At 36.6% G+C, this 26,691-nt stretch overlaps 4 protein-coding genes across 4 annotated transcripts; 3 read left to right on the top strand and 1 right to left on the bottom strand.

Moving 5' to 3' along the window:
- The first annotated feature begins 3 nt into the window (after positions 1-3).
- Positions 4-4,494, top strand: LOC142977106 (uncharacterized). The gene is made up of 4 exons (XM_076120826.1): positions 4-163; positions 2,372-2,524; positions 3,151-3,313; positions 4,247-4,494. Exons 1-4 carry the CDS (start codon positions 86-88, stop codon positions 4,390-4,392), a joined length of 540 nt encoding a protein of 179 aa, XP_075976941.1. The 5' UTR covers positions 4-85; the 3' UTR covers positions 4,393-4,494.
- Positions 4,495-5,335: 841 nt separating this feature from the next.
- On the bottom strand, positions 5,336-26,368 carry Sym (symplekin scaffold protein). Its single transcript, XM_076120802.1, has 13 exons — positions 26,192-26,368; positions 25,869-26,062; positions 24,859-25,054; positions 24,194-24,375; positions 22,229-23,793; positions 21,423-21,662; positions 20,554-20,754; positions 19,855-19,961; positions 18,964-19,069; positions 7,591-7,709; positions 6,913-7,056; positions 5,928-6,140; positions 5,336-5,493 (listed from the first exon to the last, which is right to left on the bottom strand). Exons 1-13 carry the CDS (start codon positions 26,240-26,242, stop codon positions 5,404-5,406), a joined length of 3,408 nt encoding a protein of 1,135 aa, XP_075976917.1. The 5' UTR covers positions 26,243-26,368; the 3' UTR covers positions 5,336-5,403.
- On the top strand, positions 8,501-13,767 carry LOC142977229 (uncharacterized). The gene is made up of 4 exons (XM_076120999.1): positions 8,501-8,787; positions 11,534-11,692; positions 12,612-12,771; positions 13,569-13,767. The coding sequence occupies exons 1-4, from the start codon at positions 8,701-8,703 to the stop codon at positions 13,712-13,714; spliced, it is 552 nt and encodes a 183-aa protein (XP_075977114.1). The 5' UTR covers positions 8,501-8,700; the 3' UTR covers positions 13,715-13,767.
- LOC142977028 (uncharacterized) lies at positions 14,550-18,029 on the top strand. The gene is made up of 4 exons (XM_076120697.1): positions 14,550-14,722; positions 15,241-15,435; positions 16,725-16,908; positions 17,546-18,029. The coding sequence occupies exons 1-4, from the start codon at positions 14,636-14,638 to the stop codon at positions 17,704-17,706; spliced, it is 627 nt and encodes a 208-aa protein (XP_075976812.1). The 5' UTR covers positions 14,550-14,635; the 3' UTR covers positions 17,707-18,029.
- Positions 26,369-26,691: the final 323 nt, after the last annotated feature.

Below are 26,691 nucleotides of genomic sequence, written 5' to 3' on the forward strand. Positions count from 1 at the left end.
TCATATGTATGTTGTTAAGCATCGCACGTAAACACAACTTTGATATTTGTTATTGTTTTACTAGTGAAAATAATTTGATGAAAACATGGTTTTAGAATTTAAAAAATGTTGTACCTGTGTCCCGATGAGATTTGGCTTGGCTTTCTGGGGATATCTTAAGTTGGTAAGTCTTCATTTATATAATTTTATATTATTTGTATTGTATATTGTACCCACATTGTGTCGTCGGTCGCGAGGTAAAAAAAATCTGTGTTAATCCAGGGTCTAAACTATAAGTATGTAAAATTCTATTCAAATCTGTGTAGTAGTTTGACACGAAAGGGTAACGAACATCCTTATATACTAAATGCTCATTTATAATACAAGTAGGACTAACCGTAGTTTAAAGAACGTATTTTCATATTTTTGTATTCTAAAAACGTACGAACTACGAAGTACGTGCATAAGATATTTTCAAGCTTTTTGAAAATACTTTTCGATTAATTCTAGCGCCGTATCATAGTAAATATCATGAACCTTCAAAAACTGAACTGAAGGGATCTACAGTTTAAATAATACATAATTGAAGAAATTCTAAGTCCTCAACCCTCGTCACCGGTGTGGTGAACTCAAGACCTACCCTTCCCTCATTCCGGGTGGGAGTATGAGCCCCTATTGTGTCCGTTAACGACAAACTATTATGTCGCTTTTTATTAAGTAAGGTATGGATATGTTAACATGTATTTCTCTTTTCTAGCCTGACGCGACCCCTTTTTGTCAGATATGAACCGACTACATACATACATAATATCACGCTTTCTTTCCCATAGGGGTAGGCAAAGAACGCCACTTGGTACAATCCCTACAATCTTCCATTGCCTCATTGACATCCATACATCTTGTCATACTGGACCGCCGGTTACTACGCATCTGACTTTTTTTCAAGACGGCTTTATAGTGTGATTATTCATACATACCTAATATTACACCTGTTTTACCTGCAGGTGTACGAAACTCATCCACGTTTCGCCATTAATAATGTTAGCCCCATGTAACAGGGACGAGCCTATTGCCATATACCGGGTACGCGTACGTTACCACACTCCAAACTACTGTTGAGAAAAATCTAATATTCAAATTAGAAAAATACCAATTAGCACTTTGTCTGACCTGGGAATCAAACCTAGGACCTCGTGGTTAGCAGGCGGATACATTACCACGCCACAGAGACAACTAGCTTTATAGATTGTATCTTTATAATATAGCATACCTAAGTAGAGACAGTTGACTCATTAGTCCCATTAATAAAGGTTTGTTTACTAAACTAACCCAACTTGGCAAACAATAAAATGATTAATTAATCCATTATTTATTCTTAAAATGAATCCGCACAACCTTATGAAGATAGTATTATAATATCATGCTTGTTTACGTATCATAATATGAGTTTATATACCCAGTCCTTGAAAACGAATGGTGTTGTATGCGTTTTAATTCTACTAATTAGACAGGATGAGGCTATTAGCCTAGTATATAGTATATAGCACCTAGGAACATACATATAGTATGAATACTATTTATAGTATACTACCGGCCGGCGCCACTTTGTCCGCGTGAACTTTGGCTCACTGGTGTTCACAGCATTTTTTTATTGCTCCTCTTAGCCATAACGTAATGTTATATAGCCTATAGCCTTCCTCAGTAAATGGATTATTCATCACAAAAATATGTTTTCGATTCGAACCCGTAGTTCTGAAGAGTTGAATTGAACAAAACTTTTCAGCGTTTAATTATTAGTATAGAAAAGCGAAAGTTTGTAAGGATGGTCGCAACTTTGTTACTCTATAAAACATATACATACCTACTATCTACTTAATGAGTTTTGATAAAATGTAACACACATATAGTATATAACATAAATTATTTTTTTACCCCAAGAAATCTTTCCACGCGGCGTTCTTTGAGGATGGTTGTATCTTTGTTACTTTACAAGTAAAGTTACTGATTAGATTTTGATGTTTTGACATCTACAATATATGACAATTAGCTCTACGTATTTTTTTTATTTTTTGTTAAAAAGATAACTCCCGCATTAAGAATTGCTCTTATGTCGTGGGGACATTTACAAACATACTAACAACAGACACAAAGTATAACCAGACCCGAAACGATTATTTGTGGGTCGCACAAATAATTGTCTCGTGTGGGAATCGAACCCACGACCTCCCGACGCAATGATAGCGGCCTGGTGACCTAAAACACTGCGCCACTGAGGCAGTCAATTTAATTACAATAATTGCGAAAAGTGAGTGTATTTTCAAACACCCAGACAACACTTTCGACCAAATAATCAGTAATCAATGCTAAATTAAGTGTTATTTTTTGTTCGCAGTTGTTCGACGTGGTCATCCTGTTCATAAGAGGCTTTGGAATAGAAATGCAACCGCAAATAGGATTATTTAGTATTACAACAGCATTCATAGTTAACAACACAGTGATGGTCGATTTTATTATGAATATTGTGTTTATCATCGGATGCCATAGGGTAAGATAACTGCTCGTTTGGCGCAGTGGTTAGAACGGTAACCTCGCCGCAATAACCGTAGCGCCGCGTGTGGTGGGTTGGAAACCCACCCCGAACCAATTGTGTGATGAGCACGAGCATCTGTTCCGTGTTGTAAATGTATCTATATAAGTATGTATTTAGAAATATATAAGTATGTTTATAAGTTGTCTGGTACTTACTACAAGCTCTGCTTAGTTGAATAGTATCTTCATACATACACAATATCAATTGTTAATACAAAATGTGGGTGTATTTTATACACCTGTCTACAGCATCTGGTACAACAGGCGTGATATATTATGTATGTCTATTTTATCAAACTAGCTGCCAACTGTGTAACCATTAAAAATATATGAATACTTGTTTAGATACTTTTGAGCATAATTTAAAATTGATAGTTATCTGCATTCTACTGTTAGTATTAGGTACGCCTTTTGCGTAATATAACATTTTATTTATAATATACGCGTCAGATAAAATCTGCTAAAAAAGTAACAGGTAGGAATGGTATGAAAACCATTGCCAAATTCTACCGGATAAGCTAACCGATAGATACTTATTTAGAAATTGTAAACCGGGTCTCATTGTATTATTTTCTGTTTCAGAAAAAGGCCTCGCTATTATTCGTGTACTACGTCCATTCTATGGTCTTCTTGGTGATAACGATATTTCTATGTGCTTACAACTTCATGACCATGGCAACCAACATATTCTATTCTGAATACAATAATCCGTTGGTTTCCTTAATCGCTTATTTCATTTATATTGGTGAGTATCATTTGATACCAGTTGACCCGCGCAACTTCGCTTGCGTCACATAAGAGAGAATGGGTCATAATTTTCCCCGGTTTTGTAACATTTTTTAATGATACACCCCTCCTATTGGTCGTAGATGATATATAGCCTATTGCCTTCGTCGATAAATGGGCTATCTAACACTGAAATATTTTTTCAAATCGGGCCAGAAGTTCCTGAGATTAGCGCGTTCAAACACACAAACAAACAAACTCTTCAGCTTTATAATATAAGTATAGATTAGTAAGTAGATATAGCGTAGAACGACTAGCCCATTTCCTTCTCCGAGATGTTATCTAACATCATGTCTTTTATAAATTAGTTCAGCCGTTTTGACGTGAAATGTGATAAACAAACGAACACACATTTCAGAAATAAAATAATACTAATTTTGATTAACACCATTTTTTTTTAATACCGAGAACAAATTCCGTTGTACTGTCCAGTACTGAACGTAATGAAAGCAATAAAAGTCCTCGGTTCGATTAAAGGAAGGAGTATAATGCTTTTATTATATCTAGTGCTGTCTTCAAATGTTTTAATATGTAAATAACTACTATAAATAAGAAGAAATAAGTTTGAAGACATCGTTGCAAGTGGCATTTTAAAGTCTCTGCAAGTAGCCATAAAAAGTTGGATTTGAAGTATTATAAATAAAATAATAAATTTGACACATTACTGTCCCACTGCTGGGCAAGGATCTCCTCCCGTAATGAGGGAGGGGTTAGGCCTTGAGTCCACCACGCTGGCCAAGTGCGGGTTGGGGACTTTGCATGCCCTCAATAAATGTATTAAACAATTTTTAGGCATGCAAGGTTTCCTCACGATGTTTTCCTTCACCGTTGGAGCATGTGACAATTCATTTGATGTATTATCGTATGTAAATAATAATTTCCCTATTTTCAGGTGCACATTGCTACATGATATTCATATTAAGAAGTGAAATAACGAAACTTGAGAACAACACCGAGTCTACAACAACCGAGATGACTCAACCTGAGTGCACATTGAAGATGATAGAAGATACAGAGCAGCAGAACGAGATAGAATGATTACATTTAACATGTGTTAGACAAGGACAAAAATGTGTAAACATATTATTATAAAGCTTTAAATCTGTATTCAGTAATACTCAAATTGTTATATTAAAGTTGTACAATTATTTTCGTTTGTTTGAATTACCTAATCTCACATATTATTAGGTCGGAGAAAAAGTCTTTTCGCATTATTTAGTATGTGTGAACTTGAATAAAATCTCTTTGGCTTCAAGAATCACAAATGAGTACACGGTTCATTAGGTTTCTTTCAGTGAGCTCGTGAAGTACCCAAATATCGTGCTTTTTTGTGTAGAGAAAAAAAATATTTTATTACAAGCTTATACATACTATAATGCGAAATGACTTTTTCCCCCCACTTAATATTTAAAACTAGCTGACCTGGGGAAATTCGTATCGCTTAACAGGCGATTATTGTATTTTTCTCCGTCAGGACCATCCTCGTACTCCAAGGAATATTATAAATAAGAATTAGCGAAATCGGTTCAGTTGCTCTCGAGATTTGCGCTTAGCAACACATATAGCGATTATTATTTCTATATAAATATTTAAAGATGATACTACGAACGCTGCAGAGACTGCCCAAAATCGCAGTTAATTTGACATGACAACAGCGCTACCTACCGCATTTACTTGTGTTCTAAAATCTTTACACAACATTTTGGATAAACCTTTTACTAATACTTATATTTTAATATATCGAAGAACTCCGTAGCGCAGTGGTTGAGGGTTCGATTCCCACACAGAGCAATTATTTGTGCGATCCATAAAGCTGTTTCGAGTCTGTTTGTACTTTGTGTCCATTCTTTGTATGTTTGCAAAAGTCCCCGCGACATAAGAGCAATTCTTAGTGCGGGAGACATTAAAAAAATAAACTATATTTTTTCTGTATTTTACTATATTTTAACTATATTGTTTCAACAAAAAATAATAGGCAATGTCAAATAATATTCCATTTTATTATATTCATTATTGTTTGTACACTAGTCCAGCCGTCTACTTGTGTGTTTACTCCATACCCGGTGGTAGTGGCTCCATGGGGTTCGGCGGAGGAACCGGCGCTGGTGGTGGAACCAGGAACTGGTCTTCTATTGGAGTCTGAAATTGGAAAAAATATGATTTTGTAATAGGTAATTAATTTTAAAGATAGTAAATTTAATTGCAGTTCTATATTCATTTGAAACTGGTACTTATGGTTTTTTATTGTAGGTATAATTTAAAGTACTTATGTTATCAATAAAAATATTGCTAGCATTAATATTGGTAACTTTCACTTACTTCAAAGTACCTACTTTTATTCTAAATAAAAATTCTTTTAGTCAATATTTTGTTTATAAATCCATACTCTACTTGAAGAATTAGATATCTATTGATATTATAACACGATTATATGAAATTTTCACACAACATATCAAAATAAAATCTTCAGTATGAAATACATGAGACGGGACTCTTTTACACGAAGAGATTATCAAGCAAAAACAAATATTCCATACAAAAGTATCCAATAACTATTATCCGATGGTATATACCTGTGCAAACTGCAACACATGTGGTGGTAACGCAGCTCTCTGTTGCGGTGTCAGCGTGGTCACGTGCTGCGCCAGTGCCCGCTGCAGGCGCGGCGCCGAGCTGCACGCCGCTAGAGCTCGCGCTGGCAGCTGGAGCAGCAGCGGTGTGGAACGAGGAACTAGGCGCTCGCAGCACTTCACCCAACCTTCCCATGCTACTTTGTTGTTCCATACCTGAGTTTAACGATAGAATTTGATATAAATGATTGTTTGTGTTGTTGAGAACAGTGATAACAGAATGGTTTAAGCTCCCATGCAATTGGTTGAGGGTTTGTATCTAATGAAAAAACCGATGACTTTTCGGAGTGTCTTAGGAATAATTATCACTTGTAACGGTGAAGGAAAATTTGACAATGCTAGTTAACAAAATCCGTAAACAACGCGATGTCAAAACCATTAAATGAGGCACATTAACAAATTTGAAGAGGTATTTTAACACTTTTCAAACTGAAATCTATCAAACTTTTAAATAAAACAATGAATGGTGTTACAAAATCTTGCCTTTTAAAAAAAATTAACAATACACAACATAATCAAACAGTACAAACCGCAGAACTTAAAAACGGAATAACCAATCCTTACTGCTATTTGTGTGCTACATAATACAGACACGCAATTCTCTACAGTCAGTACTATTGAGTATCGAGAGTTTGACATTTAAAATGTATTGCCAAAACAGTTCTTACGGAGCCCGGTAGAGGCGCTAAACATATTTTCGTGTAAAATTTAGAGAACGAGCTACAGGTGTTATTAAAATATTAAAATATATTGTTAGGGGCAGCTGAAAATCAGTGCTGTGCCTAGCGCTGCGTACACTTAACTGTAGCCCTTTGTTACATATAAATTTAATGTACTAACTAGATATTAAGTTATGCTAAGTTTTATTTTGTGTAACAAAAATAAATGGTTTATTAAATAAACCATGTATGGGTGTTTGTATGTTTACCTCTCTCTTAATAAGCAGCGTCAGTATATTGAGCACTAGTGGCGCTAAGTTTGGATACAGCGTGAGAGCTTGCAGCACTGTTCGCATCATCAGTACCGGGATCTCTGGCTCCTCAGTCAATCTTTGGAGAACTGCTGCCAACACCTGAATGAGAATAAGTTTACATTATTTTCAGAGTATAGTATTATAACGTTATTGGCCAATAATTTAGGGGAAGATGTTTCATCTATACCGTAGTATAAGGGGTTTTAGTCCTATGTTATAAAAGCAAAGTATTGTAAAAAGTCGGTCCCGGTTGTTGTCAGTTAAGATAACAGTCGTTAAGTCACGTCAAAGGCCTTTAGGCGGCTTGAACAACTTTGACACTAGGTTGACCACTAACCAAACGATAAGAAGAAGAAGAAAACAAGTCTCTTGCCAGCTCACTGAGAATTTAGGCTTACTAATTTTAGTATCCATTTTCGCTGAAATCAATCAGCTTATAAAAAAATAATAACACTATATCAACAACCGCGCGATCAGGGGTTGCAAACATTACTCAATCAATCAATCAATCAAACCTTTCAACGGATTTGATGGTATTTTTTGTCTAATTATTTGCTACATACATACATATAAAAAAAAACATAAAACATATTAGATTTGATTGTGAGAATACAAATATATGATTGCACGTACATCTTGCGAATAAGTCTGTTTCTCAGCGAAGCACAGCGCAGTAGCCTTGATGATGTACTTTAGATCTGCCTTACTGGGGTCTATAAGATGCAACGCCACTAGCAGGTCGGCCGGCGAAACTGTCAACAAAGGAATAAACAATATCTAGATATATATAACTCAAAGATGACTGACTGACTTACCCCCGGTTTCTGAGTAAATTTAACGGTAGTTTATTTATTCAATAGCGTTTTTTATATGAGGTTTGAATAGATAAACTACTGCTACCTAACGTACCTCAGAAACCGGGGGATAGTGATCTATCAACGCACAGTCCAAGCCACGGGACGGATCGGGCTGAAATTCGGCATGCAGGTATATATTATGACGTAGGTATCCGTTTGGAGGATTTCGTTCAATTTTACCCCTAAGGGGATAAAATAGGGGATGAAAGTTTGTATGAAAATTCTGTCCTCAGTCACGAATCACGCGGACGAAGTCGCAAACAAAAGCTAATAAGTAACCTATATTATTCTATGTGGCCTTAATTTTTATCTTATTTTACCGAGAAGTAACGCGATTACTAATTATTTATTATGGTTTGTAATTTTATATTATACAATAATATTTATGTTCCTAATCTACAATGGACTCAAGGCCTAGCTTTCCCTGGAAACAAAAGCGGCAATGCCTTTTTTAAAAGCTTTTAAGGTTCCAAACCTTGCGACCTAAATTAGAATAGCTTCCCACCCTCATACTGGCTTGAAATGGCATTATTTTTTTCCTTTTAAGAGCATAAGAAATAAATTTATTTGTATATAACTACTACTTTTGTAATGCCTATAAAATATTCACATATTCTGATCATGCAAAATCAACAAATGCAGTCCGCCGATCTTTATTTGTAAACATATATTTATTAAGCCTTCCTTTTCCGTGGACCTGCGCATACGCATAGCACTCCGTGTGCATAGTACAAGAGACTACCATAGTATTCAAGCCTCATTATAACATCTATTACGTGCAGAATCGCACGCAAAAAATATTCTATTCTATGTTAAAAAATACGCTTTTCTTTTCTAAAATACGGTCTTATTCTTGAAAGAAGTGTTTTGAAGAAATTTCTTGAAGATGCCTTCAGATTTTCTTGTGTGCAAAACGTGTTGCCTATGTATGCCTTTACGATATGGATTACTTACGTGGGGATATTTGAAAACGGTATGTTATTAATTATAATTAATATTTTACTAATTGTTAATTGCCGAGTCGTCTAACAACTTAGTAGAGAGTCTTGTGTACATGGTTCGCGGCGGAGATAAAAAAAGAATCAGAATTTGTAACATCATTGCACCGTAGGCTTATGCAGCTGACGGTGGCCTGTTTGATTCAACGTTTTATAAATACTCAGAATTTTATTCATAACGTACTAGTTGCCCCGCGCAGCTCTGTTCACGAATTTTCTTAGCTTTTTTTATTTTTGTTTAAAACCGTTTCCGTCTCAGAGACAATTTTACAAAAACAATAAGTCGTATTAGTTTAGCATTTCTTGAGTTATGCTCTTAGCAACACATTTGACGATTCATTGTTATATATAAGAATATATAAGTCGTACATGCCAAAGCTTACTGCTAAGTTATCGGAATATAGATACCTAAGTCTGACTTCCAGTCGTGTGTAACTTTCCCAACTTGAGATAAGTTCATTCAAGCAATTCAATTTATGTGTTTACTTAATAAATTATTGAATCAATAAAACCCACTACATTGCTGGGTAAGGATTTCCCCTTCCGGAATGATTGATAGTTTTATAGATGAGAGGGAAAATCTATCAAAATTAGGACAAATTTATTTGCCTAATTAGGTCAGGGACGATAGAAAAAACAGCTTTTATACAAACAAAAACTACCTAATTTATATGCGAATTCTCTAACTAGAAGAGCAATTTCCAACCATTATCGACAACCGTACAGATAACAAAATAATTTTGTATGAAAAACATATCAGCTCTAGCGTCTACCTTACAAACTATACTTTCAATAGTAATTTTAAACGTAAAACGCTTTTACTCCATAGTACTGAATGTACGAAACCTAAAGTACTTAGCTTTATCTATATAACACAAAGCCTGTCATATTGAAAAGAGATATATTATTATACATTTCCGTCATAATCAATCCTTAATGGAACACAACGATGGAAGCATGACATCATAGCTCGCTTGCTGGTTATAAATTATAATTAACACAACCACGACTTTAAAACGATGTGTATGCGTTAGAAGTAAATGTCACTTCTTCTAACAGTGAAGGAAAACATGGAGAAGAGACCTTGCATGCCTAAGAGTTGAAAATTAATTTAATCTATTACAGTCCCGATTATATTATATTGAGTTCCTCCGTGTTTTAGAAGGCACGTTAAATCGTGGGTCCCGGTTGTAATTTTCGAAGATCTTTGACAGTCGTTACCAGTAGTTAGAAGCTTGAAATTCTGGCAACCTGGTTGTGGAGGTCCGATAGGCAGACGTTGAATGTAAAACACTGGTATTCAGCTGCATTCCGGTGAGATTGAAAGTCGACTCCAACATAGGCTGATATCATAAGATGTTATTTTCCCCTCAACAACGCTTCACACATTTAGCAGTTGGTACTACTGAGAATCAAGAGTTTGTTATCCATGTTCTTTAAAAGTTGTTCGTACGGCACCCGCTGGAGGCGCTGATCAGATTTTCATACCAAATTATTTTGTCGACTAGCCGGTTGTCAATAGTCGATAGTAGGATATCGCCCGTGTAAAATTTATTCTCAACCTTTCTAGCTCAACAGCAGTTAATTTTAATTATAATAATTCCTATTTATATAGCAAGGCTAAATAAACTCACCCTGTAATTACGCCTATAATACAATGTTAACGGTTTTCAAGGACTTAGCTGTATTATTTATCTAGAACTAGTCCTATATAAAAAGTAATTGGTTTATGAACCAGGGTTGAACCCTCGATCAAAATGCTTGAACCACTGCTATTATCGTTCTTATATGACTACTTCTGTAATTTAAGCGGTGGTAATTCGATTCCTAGATTAACCTCCGGTTTCTGAGGTACATTTAACGATAGTTTATCTACTCTATACCGTTGAAACTCATATAAAAAACGCTATTGAATAGATAAACTACCGTTAAATGTACCCCAGAAACCGGGGGTAAGTTGTTTTTTTGAAAAATGTTCTAAACAGTAGCTGGGTGATAATGTGACCGGTATATGGCAATAAGCCCGCCCCCTATATACATAGAAAGATCTATACAAGGAACTGACATTGTAAATGGCGGAATATTTTTCACTAGCTGACCCGCGCAACTACGTTTGCGTTACATAAGAGAGAATGGGTCGATTTTTTTCCCGTTTTTTAACATTTTTAACTCGTACTCTGCTCCTATTGTTCGTAGCGTGATGATATATAGCCTATATCCTTCCTCGATAAATGGGCTATCTAACACTGAAAGAATTTTTCAAATCGGACCCGTCGTTCCTGAGATTAGCGCGTCCAAACAAACAAACAAACAAACTCTTCAGCTTTATAATATTAGTATAGATAATTACTGGATAACACACTCCGATTCCAATTAATGCCGAACCGAATATACACATTGGCGTGTTAGTATATTTGGTTGCACTTTAATCAGCCTAACCGAGTTGCAAATCCGAATATGTGGAGACGAACCCGATTGGCACAAGCCAAAACAAGAAGCTGAGTCGGTTTTGTAGTACGTATTTTTGCCGAACCGAATATGTATGCAGCAGTAATAAAAAGATGGAGAACAAATAAATGAATATATAAATATTATTGGACAACTCACACACGGTCATTTGATATGATTCCAAACTAAGCAGAGTTTGTACTATGGTAACCAAATAACTGGTAAACTAACTTATATACTTCTGAACTAAATGGTTGTTATTTTTGTTTTCAGTTCCTGGACCTGTTTTTTATCTACTTTTTAGGCGCTATATGGTACAGCCATGTTCTCTTCTGCATGACTATGGAGGACCTGATCACTACAACTCTCGTCATATTTGGAACCATCATGGATGCTATAATGAGCATCATATTCCTTATAGGATGTCACCAGGTAACTTATTTATTTATTTACATCTGACTACCTTCGATAACTATAGCCGAGTGGTATGAGATGATGCCTCCCACGCAAGTGGTCGAAGGTTCGAACCCGAGGCAACACACCAATGACTTTTTGAAGTTATGTGTATATTAGAAATAATTATCACATGTTCCAACGGTGACGGAAAACATCGTGAGGAAACCTTGCATGCCTAAGTTTAATAGATTTCTTGAGGGCATGCAAAGTCCCCAACCCGCACTTGGCTAGCGTGGTGGACTCAAGGCCTAACCCCTCCTCATTACGGGAGGAGACCCTTGCCCAGCAGTGGGACATTAATGGGTTAAATTTATTTACCACCGATAACGACCATTCGGGTTCGAATCCCGGATGCAGGTAATTAGTTGTTTTTTTAATTTTTCTGATAAGAATTTCTCAGTGATATAAGTTGACCTCCGTATTTCAAAGGGCACTTTCTCACTGGCGGAGTCTGTTCTCCGTCCCATGGACTATGTCAGTGATAGAATAAATTTACCTGTGCATACTCTTGTATACCGTGAACTAAGTCCTGCACAGTTGACCTGTTTACAAGAAACCAGTTGATCTTTGCCTTCGTCACATTAGATAGAATGGGTCATAATTTTCCCGGATTTTGTTACATTTTTTACTGCTACTCTGCTCCTATTGGTCGTAGCGTGATGTTATATTGCCTAAAGCCTTTCTCGATAAATGGGCTATGTAACACAGATTTTTTCAAATCCGACCAGTAGTTCCTGAGATTAGCGCGTTCAAACAAACAAACTCTCCAGTTTTATAATATTAGTATAGATTGGAAGCCATAGCCGAGTATCAACTAAAAGGGGATTATTATTATTAAAGTAATTTGCATTACTGCTAAACTTAATCATAATTATGTATGGTTTTTTTTTTGCAGAAAAAGCTGTCAGTTATAAAATGTTACAACACATACGTTAAAATATTTTTAATGCTGATAATTATGACGTGCGCTCATAATATGTTGTTTGTAGCATCAGGGTGTGAACGCGAAGGAATCAGCCCGAAAGTTATACTATGGGGATACTTAACTTTAATTGGTTAGTATTGTTATTTATTTATTTCAAGACAACTCCTAAAAATTGATGGCATTCAAAGTCTCCAACCCGCTCTTGGCTAGCGTGGTGGACTCAAGGCCTTACCCCTCGTCGTTCGAGAGGATACCCTTGCCCAGCAGTGGGACAGTTATGGGTTAAAAAACTCCCGCACTAAGAACAAAGTACAACCAGACCCTCTCCCTCTCTTCCTGGCTATTTGTCTCATATGGTGGTGGGGTCAGCCACTTCGCCCTTAATTGTGGATCGCACATATTATTATGTATATTCCATTCCACTAACCATTTTAATGTGGTTCTAGTTTAGCTGTAGCGGGCTCTTGTTATTTTTTTTCACTAAGACCCCAGGCTACCTTGCTATGCCACCGCAACCAAAACGTTATGAAAGTCCTTCATACTGTCCCATTTTTGTACAAACGGGCAACAAAGAACACGCAAATATCTACCGGCTAGGACCAAACGCCATAATTAAATTAATTGATACGAACGTGTTAGCAACAGCCCAAACCAGATGCCCGTTTGGATAACCATCTGCAAAACACTCTAATATACTCTATAAAGGCCTGTTCAGACCTAAGTGGTATTCGCCACCGTCTGCGGCAGAGAACACCCAGTAGGTATACGGTAATATTCCTGTTCAGAGCTAAGCGGATTTCACTATGCTTGTGGGTATGTATATGTATGTAAATGTACCTCTACGCTATCGCTCAGGTTTGAATAGGCCGTTATATGCATAATTTTTAATTTTTAACATCTTTATAATATTTATAATTTTATTTTCAGCTGCTCATTGCTTCATGCTATTCATATTAAGAAGTGAAATAATAAAACTTGAGAACAACACCGAGTCTACAACAACCGAGATGACTCAACCTGAGTGCACCTTGAAGATGATAGAAGATACCGAAAAACAAAACGAGATAGAATGATTACATTTAATTTGTGTTAGACAAGGACAACAACATTAATATGGGATTTAATATATAAGTCACTTTTGCATATTATATTTTACACTAATAAGCAGTTTTATTGTTTTTTTCACCGTTAGAACCATCATAAAACGAATAGAATTTAGAGGTATTTATGTGAAAGTCTGTTTGTCAGTTTGTCTGTCTTTTATACTTTCACGGACATGGTTGAGCCCGAGCATACATTTGAAAAATAATAGTCAACCCTTAAGCGAGTGAAACCAAGGCTACCAACTCTGCGGGCAGCTAATCGAGTTTGGTAATGTTTGAAGTAGGTATGACAAATGCGTCTAGGTCAATTATTAAGGATTTTTAATGGCCAGTGCTTATGGTTTCTATGTGCGATTGCAAGCAGTGTTTTTGAAAATGACAGCCGGAACCAACAATTTAGCGTGCTTTTCGAAACATGGAGGAACTCGGTGTGTTAACCCAGCCACAGAACAAACTCGGCAAGAGTAGCTTAACCTCAGAGATCAACCCCAGCGGCTATTGATTACTAGCGCTACAAACACGACATTATAAAAAACAACATTGCAAACAAAACAACCGTATTCGCGAAATTGCGGCATTACCGTGAACGTAGGCAAACACAATACGTTAATTGGAACAATAATTTGACGGAAGTGACAAATAACGTGAAAAACCACTATCTGTTTACAACCGCTATACTCAATTAGATAAGAATTATATGTTTGCATGTAAACATATTTTTGTTCGCGTCGGGATAACCTTTATTCCCAGTACAGATACGAGACATGTTTATAATATTATTGTGTATAAAACAGTTGTATTGTATGGCAGTAGGCAGTTGTGTTTCGAGAGTGCAACGAAGCAGTGTGTGAAATAAGTGATTTTTATTCGAGATTTTAAACACTTTTCAAGATGCGTGTTGAAATCCCTTCTTGTGCTAGGTGTTGCTTTTGCATGCCTCTAAGATATGGTTTGATTGTGTGGGGATATTTAAAATTGGTGAGTGTTTTCTTTTATTGTTTGTTCCGCCCACTTTGCGCTGTTGTATAGACTAAGCTACACAGTCAAGGTCTTAAAACGCCCCTTTAGATTGTTCTGTGCTATTGTAGTCCTATGTGATCGACAATGGCAAATGGCCTAGTAGTTATACTTGGTGGAGAGCCATGAAAGGAGACTATAAATATTGAAAATAGATGTATTTTTCTTAGATTCTGCATCTTTTTCTTAGATCCTGTATCTTGGGTCTACTAAGACCTACTGAATTAGTAATTTAGATATTGAATTTATAAATGGTTATTCCATTTTCGCTTTTAAGATTCCTTTTTAATACTTTTTTAAAAGATGTCCCTTGGTCAAAATTTCATAGATCCTTCCATTCAGCATATTCCAAAAATTATATCATAAAATTAAGTTCGATTAATAACAAAAATATAGGCCAAAATTTTTTAATTAAGGATATAATTTTATTTTCAAAGACAATGCCTGGAAAAAAATTTGACACAATATTTTTTTTTCAGTGCATGGCAGGCTTCATACTAACGGGCATGTCGTTCCTATTAAAATACATGATCGATATGTATCAAAGGTCGGAAAACAAGGAAAAGTTCTACATGCGTTATGACAACATTGATTTCTTATTCACCGTAGTCATAATCATTGTTGCCGCAGCTGATATTGTTCTGAGCCTTATATTCATCGTGGCCTGTCATTTGGTAAGTTCATATTATTATTTTAAACCCCCGACGCAAAAAGAGGATTTATAAGTTAGTTAAGGAGAGTTGTAAGTTTGAAGTGTCTGTCTGTATTTATCAGATTTTCGTGTAACATTTCTCGATAGCTAGTCGGTTGTCAGTAGTTGATAGTAGTAGAGAATCCAGCTCCTGGGCACAATCCTTAACTAAAACTTAAAACTTAACCTTGGATTCCTAATATATGTTGTACTTGTAATAAAATCTCTTTGGCTTCAAGAATCACAAATGAGTACACGGTTCATTAGGTTTCTTTCAGTGAGCTCGTGAGGTACCCAAATATCGAGCATTTTGTGTAGAGAATAAAAAAAATTACAAGTTCATACATACTATAATGCGGAAAGACTTTTTCCCCGACCTAATATTATGTTCTGGTGCATTTCCTGGGTCAGTCAAAGTTGACTTAACCCTTACAATATCGGAACTCAATATAATCACTACTGGTTTGAATCAATTTAGGGTTATCGGATATGTTACAACAATGTTTAGTCTAATATACTGACAATATTGATGGTACGTCACAGACGACTTACGTTTGAACCTTATCTTATATATGTATCACTAATTACTTGACCCGCGATTTTACTCCGGTTTAAGTCATTAACAGTGACCCTTATACCGCTCTGTAGACCGAAAATTTAGATATATATTTTTGTATATATTAAATTTAGAGATAAGACATTAATATTTTATTGTGGGGATAATTAGGTACGTCATACGCTTATGTTGCTATAGAACGTACGTAAAAGTTGTAAGCGCGTAATGGCTGCTACATACGTACGCTGCTACACAAGCCGTATTGACAGCTCTGCGCATAGAGCCGTCAAGATCTACCGCCCAAATGCTAGAAACAAATGACTGCACTATGTGTAACAATACTAAAACAAACTATCACCGTGGTATAAACTCGTTCAATGCGAATTAAAGTCGCGCACGAACATTTTGTTTAAGCAGTTCGCCTCGTTCGGTTCGGCAATATTCATCGAACAACAAAAGTGATTCGACTAACTTGTTCGGCTTGTGTCGATCGGCTTCAGCTACACATATTCGGTTTTGCTTAGCGGCTGGGCCGATTAATGCCGAATCGAATATGTGTGCAGCAAGCCTTGCTTTGTTTTGCATTAATAAAGCAATAGCAATTACAATTTAGACACTGTACTAAGTAGTTGGTATATCAAAGAGACTTAAGCAACTAAATAAATTAACATCCAATATTCCTCCTTTTTAACATAAATCTATAATTTTTGTTTCAGAAACACTTGAAGCTGATAAAGACGTATTATTTCTACAGTTTCTTCCTACTAGTGTTAACAGCACCGTTGTGTTTGTACAATCTTGCTTGGATGATATTCTACGGGTTTGGCGGCTATGGCGAATTTCATCTTAACGCATTACTCTACTCTATGACTGATGGGCTCATACTCGTTGCAATTATTGGTAAGTTTATACAATACTAGATTTTGCCAGCGATTTTGCTCGCGTGGTTTGGGGCTTAGGATAGAATTCTCACCCCTTGAAGTAAAATTGATCAAATACTTTCTTAGCGGATGCCTACGTCATAACATCTACCTGCATGCCAAGTTTCAGGCCGGCTGTGCGTTGATAGATCACTATGTCAGTCAGTCACTTTGAGTTGTATACATTTAGGTTTTAAGAATATTTAACTGTACGTTTGGCAGTAATTAAAGTGGTCACCTCGCCGCAATAACGGTAACGACGTGTGTGGCAGGATCGAATCCCGGGACAAATATTTGCGTGACGAGCACGAGTATCTGATAAGAAATTAATTTAGACTGAAGGACATAAATAAATAAATTGAACCCACAAATGAACCCACTGCTAAGCAAGGGTCTCATCTCGCAATGAGAGAGGGGTTAGGCCTCGAGTCCACTACGCTGGCCAAGTGCGGGTTAAGGACTTTGCATACCTTTAAAAACTGTTCCAAAGAACTCTCAGACATGCAAAGTTGCATCACGATGTTTTCCTTCACCGTTGTAACAAGTGATATTCCTAACACACACATAACTTCGAAAAGTCATTGCAAAACACATAATTTAATATTTTAATTTTTCAGCTATCCAAGTATACGTCCTACTTCTAGTGAGAAGTGAAATACGCAAATTAGACTGCAACTATCAATTCCGTTTCGAAAACTTAGCGGCAAGAGCACAAACGATGATAAACGTAGAGAATCCCGAAGCAAGGACAGAAACAATAACAGTAACAGAGAAGTAGAAAGAGACGGAAATAGTATTTGTATAATGAAAGAAAAAGACAGTGATATTTAGATTAAGTAGCAGTTTTATTACTTTTGAATAAGCATCGGATTCACTTAGATGTGTATGGAGCAAAGGAAGTTTGTAAGGACCATACCAAGTGGCTTTCTCTGGTCTCTGCCTACCCCTATAGGAATAAGCGTGATGTTATGTATGTATCGGAATTTTGACAGTTGGTTTACAATCTGTCACTTTGTCTATTGGATATTCGATACTTATTCACAAGCCGTGAAACTAACCATAAGTATTTAAGATATTATAATAAATATTTTTAATTTATAATGTGTTGTTTAAATATTTTCCTTTGTAAGTAATTTGCAGCATTTTTAACAGTAGATTAGCTTTCGACTTATACAATAGGCGTGTCAACTACTACACAACAAAAAAAACAAGAAAACTCAAGTAACTAATATAAGAAAAAAACAAGACTTTTTCATGAAGTCCTATTTACCCGAAATCCGAAAGTTAAAATTGAACAATAAAAAATACACTCTGATGTTTCTTTTGAAACTTCATAGACCATTACACATGTTAATACGTGTCACAATTCTATGGTTAGTAAAAAAATATTAAGGAAACTATACATAGTGACTAAAATTGCACACGACCCATATAAGAATATTAAAATTAAATATGCAACAGACCCAAATAAATACTGTGGAATCAATTTTCACACAAAATGAGTTTTTACTTACAAATCATAACACTATACACTGTAATAAAACATACAATTAGTTACACGTGGTAGCCAAAACAAAATATACGAAAACGACACTTCGTTGAATAATCGTATGTATAACATGCCTATCATCAGCCTTTCTTCCAACTATGTTGGAGTCGGCTTCCAGTCTCACCGGATGCAGCTGAATACCAGTGTTTTATATTGAGCGACTGTATATCTGACCTACATACCCAGTGACCTGGGTTATAACACGATACTTCTCTGTAAGACTGGTTGTCAGACTGTCTAGCTTCTAACTGGTAACGATTGTCAAAGATCTTTGAAAATTACAGCCTGGACCCCACAATTTAACGTGCTCTTAGAAACACGGAATAACTCGGTATGTATAAAGGTCACCCATCCTCGGACCAACCTCGGCAAGCGTAGCTTAACCTGAGAGATCGATTAGCGTGGTTCTTAGCTACGAGCTCCTCTACACTTACACTATACGATAAATAAAAATTTAATACATTTTTAAATATATTGTATTTTTACCTGGTGACATTTCTTCGTGTGGATTCTGCAGGCCGAGCAGTTTGTTGAACACTTCCTTTACGACCATTGGGTTCAGTTTTATGAACTTAGGTAGTGCTGCCAAAATCTGAAATTGAATATACATATATAAAATACTAGCTGACCCGTGCAACTTCGCTTGCGTCACAATAAGAGAGAACGGGTCAGAATTTTCCACGTTTTTGTAACACTTTTTACTGTTACTCTGCTCCTCTTGGTCGTAGCGTGTAATATAAAATATGCTTTTTTTTCACGAAAAATATTCTCAAAAATATTTATATCTCTTAATATAACGAATTCGCGCTAAGGCATATCCGCCATTAAAACAGTTGCCATGACAACGGAATTTTGTTAATTCAATGTCATTATAATATTGATTATTCGCGACTTCGTTCGCCACCTGAATTTTCCCGGGAAAAGCGTCATTTTCCCGGAGTAAAAAGTAGTCTATGTCCTTTCTCGGGTATCAATATATCTCCATAGCAAATTTCATGCAAATTGGTTCAGTAGTTTAGGCGTGATTCAGTAGCAGACAGACAGAGTTACTTTCGCATTTATAATATTGGTATGGATAATTCCGTCACATTGTCGCCTTTAAAGCTTATATAAGTATGAACTACGATAATTTAGCATACAGATAATTTGCACTATCCGGCTTCTAAGATAAGGAATTGGCTTCCATATACAGTTTTACTTTACTTAAACAACTTGCTTAAAAAGGAAATCTACAACGTTCGACAATATAAAGATTTTCGGTTTAAAAGTGGGCAAGAATTTTGCTGTAGTATCTATCAAAGAGTAGGTGAACCGTTAATTTTGCATCGAACTTTTACTAATCGTAACGATATAGTGTTCTAGGTCATGTTTACTTACTTCCTTTTTAGACAATCCAGTGAGTACAGGGATCAGGAACCGAACGTCGGACACGCGAGTCGCGTATAACTCACGCACCTTCGACACTAGCTCCGGTGATGGTGGCGCTAAGAAACAAAATATAATAATTACTTAATAGGTTGGTTGTAACTCATTGCAACTAGAGCGTTTCGTAAGTATAAAATTTCTTTATAACGTAAAAAGCCCATATTTTTTGTTTGCCGGTTGTTTCCATAATTCGCACAGATTTTTCCATTTCGAGCTCTAATTCAATCTTTTAACTTAAATTGTGTCTAAATTATAGGTGGTAATGGTGTCTAAGCCATAACAATTTTTCAGTGCTAATGTATTGCTGTTAGATAAAATTCTCTATTCAAATGATTTAAATCAAACTTAAAAAAAAATACAGAACGGTTGCACCGACAATCAGCACAAAAAAAAGGAAAAACAACAGCGACAAACAGCACAAAAGCCATGAATAAATAATGAATTAACAAAAAAATCAGAAAAGACAGAAAAACATCAAATGGCTGGCAAAAAAAAATAAGAACATAGCTATACAGTCCATACCTTTCTCAGTATAGATATGCACAAGCCTGGTGAATAACCAAAATAAAAGAAAGCTAAAAAACTAAAACTAAGACATTTACATCAAATAGCTGGCAAAAAAGATACATAAACCACTATAATAGTCCATACCTTTCTCAGTATAGATATGCACGAGCCTGGTGAGCAGCGTCTCAGCGCCGGCGGGGCACTCGTCCAGCAGCGCCAGGCCGGCGGCGCTGAGGTCGGCGCCCGCCGCCGCCAGCCGCAGCGGCCCCTCCGCCGCGCGCAGCACGCAGCGCTTGGCCTCCGAGCCCGCGCACCCGTATACACGCGCTACCTTTATTATTAACTCTGGAATTAAAATACGAATGTTTTAGATTATGTTAAAAATTAGTTGACGATCAAAAAAATTGGCCCTACCATCCGAACTGGCGGTAAATTCACTCTCTGACAATTGACTATCATAAGTGTCAGTACTTGCCTTGTATGAATAAATAATTTGGTTTTTATTTTACGAAAACTTCTCCGATAGTAACATAATAACCAACTATAAGTATAATGTTCTGTAGCCACCAATTTTACTCAATCGAGTCGTGGGTTTAACACGATCGAGCCGTGAGTTTTACTCGTAGTAATGCGCAATCGAGTTTTTATTTATTTATTGTACTTTAACAGTTTACCTTAATCTATTAACTAGTTTATACTTGCCAAACTTATTAGTTTAACAGCGAGAATGCAAAATAAAATTATTTACTATAGGTGCTGCGCTGAAGCTGTGTGTTGCGATCATTGCGATCCGGAAATATACTTTTACACGTATACGTGTCAAATTCTTGTACAAAACCATTAAATTATGGTTGAATACTAGTTGCAATGTATTTTGCTGTATGAGATATATGAAAAGAACATAAGATTTTCTAAAGAGATTGAAAAGGCTTTCTATCACTAATCAATGCGGCTTCATCTATTAACGAAACGAAGCCTTGTATCCACAGCAATAAGGTTAATTATCAACATACCTTCATTCAAAGGCAACAACGCCATCACAAGATTCAAGCACAGCTTATACAGCTCATCAGTCCAGACCCCCCTCCCGGTCCGGGGGTCGCAGAGCTCAGGCGGAGGTGTCGGGAGAGATATGAACCCTAGGTACAGTAGTGCGTTCTTCTCAATCACTGTACGTGTGGAGTCTGAACAGCGCGAGTAGATCTTCAAAGCTGAACGTATTGTGACTTCGCGTATTTCTTCACTGTCGTTCACTGGAAGTAATATGTTTGCTGTATGAATACACGTATATAAATAAAATATATAAAAAAAAACTGTGTTGTTAGACGCAAAACTCGCGAACTGCCCGACCAATTAGATTATTGTCTTAATATACTTACGTTAGAGTCTTATGGATAAATGTCATCTAAATATTAAATTAATCAATAAATTAACGATATTCATTGCTATCCTACTGCTGGGCAAAAGTCTTTACCTGAAATGGCCATGTGTGGGCTTGAGACTTTGCAAACTTTGAAGAACTCTATTATACTACGACAAATACTACGGCTTTCTTACTAGCATTAATTGGCGATAAAACAATTATGTTAAATTATAATTAATTATGTTATATATTTATGTTATAAGGTTCAATAACACTTAAGACGTAGGTTTGAAATGCAGAAAGGTTTGAAGAAAATTTTAAAACTAATATTTGAAATCGAAAATTAACATATACATATTTCACTTTAAGTAATAAGGAGTGATAAAGTGATATTTGACACACACTAAAACTCATAAAAATCTAATAAATTAAACAAAAATAAGGCGAAATACTCACAAACATGACAAAGCAATGACGACACAAACTTATGCGCGCGCGGCGGCCTCATAATACACAGCTCTTCCAATAGTTCCAACGCTAGTAAAGCCACCTTATCCTCAGTAACCAGATGCTTCAAGTAATCAACTGCTTCGTCCGTCACTACCGGGCACTCAGAAAACACTTTCCTCAACAACATGTCCTTATTCCCTTCCATAACAGGATCCCCCCTCTCACATATCTGAGTGATCAACGCACAAAGCAACTGGTTGTAATTCTGGTCATGTTTCTCATGAACTTTAGGCTGTAGTGTTACTGGATGACGGTTAAACCCTTGCATGAAAGCATATTCCTCATACAACCATGATATAGCCAAATCAATCCTATCAGCCGGATCATCTAGAATATAATTCAGAACTAAGTCACGTAATTCTGGAGTATAACTAGAAGCGAAAAGCGTTATAAATTTCGCTCGAATATTCGCCGCGCCACCAATAGCAGCCTCTTTCTCCGCATTAAGAATTCTCGTAACCGCTTGTAATACCAATTTCTCCTTTATTTCTTTAGGAATAGGGCGCGTTATCTCTTGCAGTTTTAATAACTTTACTTTCTGTTTGAGCTTTGGAACTGTCGGGGTCTGTGGTGGAATAGGCTTATCTTTCTCTTTTTGCTTTCTTTCTTCCTCTTTCAGATATTCAGCTCGAGTTTCCTCCATGAGCTTAGAGACGGCACTTTCCATTTGCCTGTCAGCTTTAGTCGACTCTTGTAATTTAGCAACAGCATTTTTTAGTGTCACTTTTTCCTCGTCATCTCTTAGTAAAGGTATTTTAGCAGCTAAATCACTCAATGTCGGTTGAACAGTCGGTACTGGTGTCGGAATCACAATAGGCTCATCTTTAATCAAAGAGAGCAGCATTTTAGCTAGATTTCTCTTCTGTACCTTAGTCCCAGAATTTGGTATAGGCTTATACATGTTGATGAAAGTATCAGGCATTTCTGTAGGTAAGCAGTTTACTAAAGTACTAGTAACAAGGTTCACTACATTATCTACGTTGTTAAGGCCGTCGAATAAGGAGTCTTCAGTGACTGTTGCCTTCGTTATTGGAGCTGCAGGTTGGCTGTCTTCATCAAAGGTAATCATATCACTACGACTATTACTGTCGCTTCCTTGACTGTTGCTATGCGGAGAATCCACTCTAAAACGCTTAGCCGACCCGTCACCATTTTTAATCTCGCCCAAACGTTTATTCCTCCTTTCTTTCGGTATAGCTTTATTTATCTCTTGGTTTGTCATACCAATGTCGAGTAACAACTGGGTCAGTTGCGGCATCATTTCATTTGAAGACGGGTGCTTTATTAAATTCACAAGCAGCATTCTCAAGTGTTTTCGAACAGAATTCACTTGTGATTGGGAAAGTGTTGGTGGTAGTGTCGTGTGCAGGTCGCCTAAAGCTTGAATGACTCGGGGCATGAATTTTGGTCTGAACTTGGCCAGGAGACAGAGGGTTGTCATACAAGCCATTAGGTTGACGCTTGAGATGTGCTGTGAGTTATGAAACTTTAGAAGTAACTGGAATATATGTCTGGAACAATTACAAGACATTTAGAGGATATATAATAATTTAACCATTTAAAATACTGTAAAAATACTAACTATCCTTGAGACATTAAAAATATGTAACTATTAGCAGATCACACAAATATCGGCTGGTCTGTGGTAATCGAACTCACTTCAACGAATACATTATGACATTGGCGTAGTATCCAATGTAACCTCTGCTACACAGATATCACCAAATACTTAAATCAATCAATGTCATGAGTAATTCAAACTATATCTTATCTATCTAAGGGGTGGGAGTGCCGGTTAATAGCCTACTACAACCACTATTGATCCTTTGTACCAACCCATAGTTTGCTACTCTTCAACTTCAAACTGAAACTTGAATAATCCCTTATATAAATCACTACTTAAGTACTCACTCAGATTCCTCTTCAAGAGTCCTTCTGTTAATAAAGGTAAGATGTGAAGGTAGACTGTCCAGACTGAAGTCATCACCTCCACCGTCACTTGGAGTCTGCAGCAACACTACTTCTTCAAGGAACTTGATTGAGTGCGTCCTTATGCCTTCGTTGTCGCTGTCTATCATGTTCAGTACTAGCAGCTGTTGGGTACAAGAAAAATATTGTTTTATTTTAACTACTGGTTTATGCATATTATCTGCAATACAGTTAGGCATAATGCATAATGAATGTTGAATTATTATTCAGAAGCCTAATTTTGTTTCTGTTTATTTTGCTTTTAGTTGCTAAATTAAGTTATTTATAAATATGCCTCTCTTTTAACATACATGATGTAGATAAAGTGCACTATTAATAAAATAGATACATAAATCTTTTAACTGTATACGGTGTTTAGTCAAGAGCGAACCCAAATTCTTGCAGTAAAATTAACACATAGATATTATGACAGCCAGAGTACTGAGTTATTTCAGTACTTTACTTTTTTTCGTTTATATGGATATATTTAATAACAGACATTTTTCACTAAGAAAAAATATACATCAAGTAGTAACTAAAAGGCTTAGATGGCTGGACCAGATACTGGAACTGATGACTTTAATAAACTTTCAATGCAATTTACAAACCTTCAACTGCGTAATATTCTCCCAAACATACTGCATATCGGCAACACTGCCGTTTCCCTTGCATATCCATAGCAATGTGTTTCTGTACACAATACTAGAAGCTTGTATAGCTCTCTTTTGTACAGCTACCACCGTCTCTACTACTAGTAGTCTCAATTGACCAATAACTTTCGGTATGTGTTCCGGTTGTAGCTTACTGAAAATTGTTTAGGTGATTAAGTTCAGTTTGTGATTTATTATTAAGGTGACCTACTTAAATTTGACTGTGTGCTTGTTCACGTTGGAACTCGCGGGCGCGGTGGCGGGCGCGGTCGCGGGCGCGGTCGCGGGGACGTGGCGATTTGTGTTCACGTTGGCCGCCAGGCGGGCGTTTGGCTCAAACTGGCTCAAACTGGTTGATCTTACTTGACATCGCGCCCGCCACCGCTAGTTCGACGTGAACACACACGAACATCTTCACTTGTTTGATATTGGCGCGAGCGCGCCACGCGGGCCGCGCGCGACGCCGCTAGCTCGCCCGCGACTTAGACCGCGCGAACGGTTTGTACGTGAACACTTCGGTACATCGCCATATGTTTGATATTTCGCGACCGCGCCCGCCACCGCGCCCGCGAGTCAACGTGAATGAGCACTGTCTGTGTGTTCTGAGTGGCGGTGTATGTGTCTACGGATGTTGATGCCCCAGGTTTGATTTATGCAATATAAAGACGGGTCTGTGCTTTGGTAAGGTATTTTTTATATTATTATGCAACATTTATGACACTGAAGGCCTCAACATGGTACTTAGACCCAAAAAACATGATGTAGGCAAATAAATATATTACTGATATGACAATTTTTTATGCCAAAATGCTACTTCTATTTTAAAGATAAGTAAATAAAGACATGTAAACATAGCCTGTATTTATCGAAATTATATTTACTATTTGCACAGACCCGATAAGAAACTAGTGTACTATCTCATATGGTATGAAAACGACATGACAGGATTGACAGACCTAAGCTCTCACCTCAATTCTTCAATAAACGCAATGACCTGTTTCTTCACATCCGTTGATTTATCACTCGCTAAGCTGAGTATGTTCTCTAAATACACCGGTATCATTTGAGAGCACTGGTGCAGCAGTACTTCTATGATCTTTCGCAGCAGGTCGGACTTTCGCCCGCCTTCCGCCATTCCCGCCTCGTTTATCCATTGTACCAGCTTAAAAGTAAGAAATAAAACACGTTTTCCATAAATCTGTGTAATTCCATAACAAACAAAACAATAACTTTAAACAAATTCAACAATTTTAGCCTCCATCAACATTGGCGCCTTCGTTCTTCTACGAACCTGATTTTGAGCAGCGATCAAATTACTACTCGGCGTAAATTTACTAGACATCGTGTTTTTGTCGTTATAAAGATTAATTTAATACAATTTCATTGCTTCCATCAATAAATACAAAGATAATTCAATGATAAAACACGATCACATCGCAACGTTTTACAATATTATTGAAATAAAGTGAGATGACATGTGTTAAATGTCAAGTAATGAGTGCAAGAGAGACAGGGATATTTTTGTAGGCTATGTTGGCTACGTTAGACAGAGAAATCCAAACACCAATCGTTTGATGTGGACATTTTTATTTTGTAGCATAATAAAATGACAGCAACAGTCACAGTATTACCAGAGAATATAAAAAGTAAGCTATTTTCATCTATTGCCAATATCAAATTGGGCAACATAATCCAAACGGATAATAATATTATTTATTCTTGCTTGTAAATGATTTTTATTCAGTAGTGAACAGGACATTATTTTAGAATTAATATTAACCTAACCAGATG

The sequence above is a fragment of the Anticarsia gemmatalis genome, chromosome 12, assembly GCF_050436995.1.
Source record: "Anticarsia gemmatalis isolate Benzon Research Colony breed Stoneville strain chromosome 12, ilAntGemm2 primary, whole genome shotgun sequence".
In the NCBI taxonomy this organism is placed as follows: domain Eukaryota; kingdom Metazoa; phylum Arthropoda; class Insecta; order Lepidoptera; family Erebidae; genus Anticarsia; species Anticarsia gemmatalis.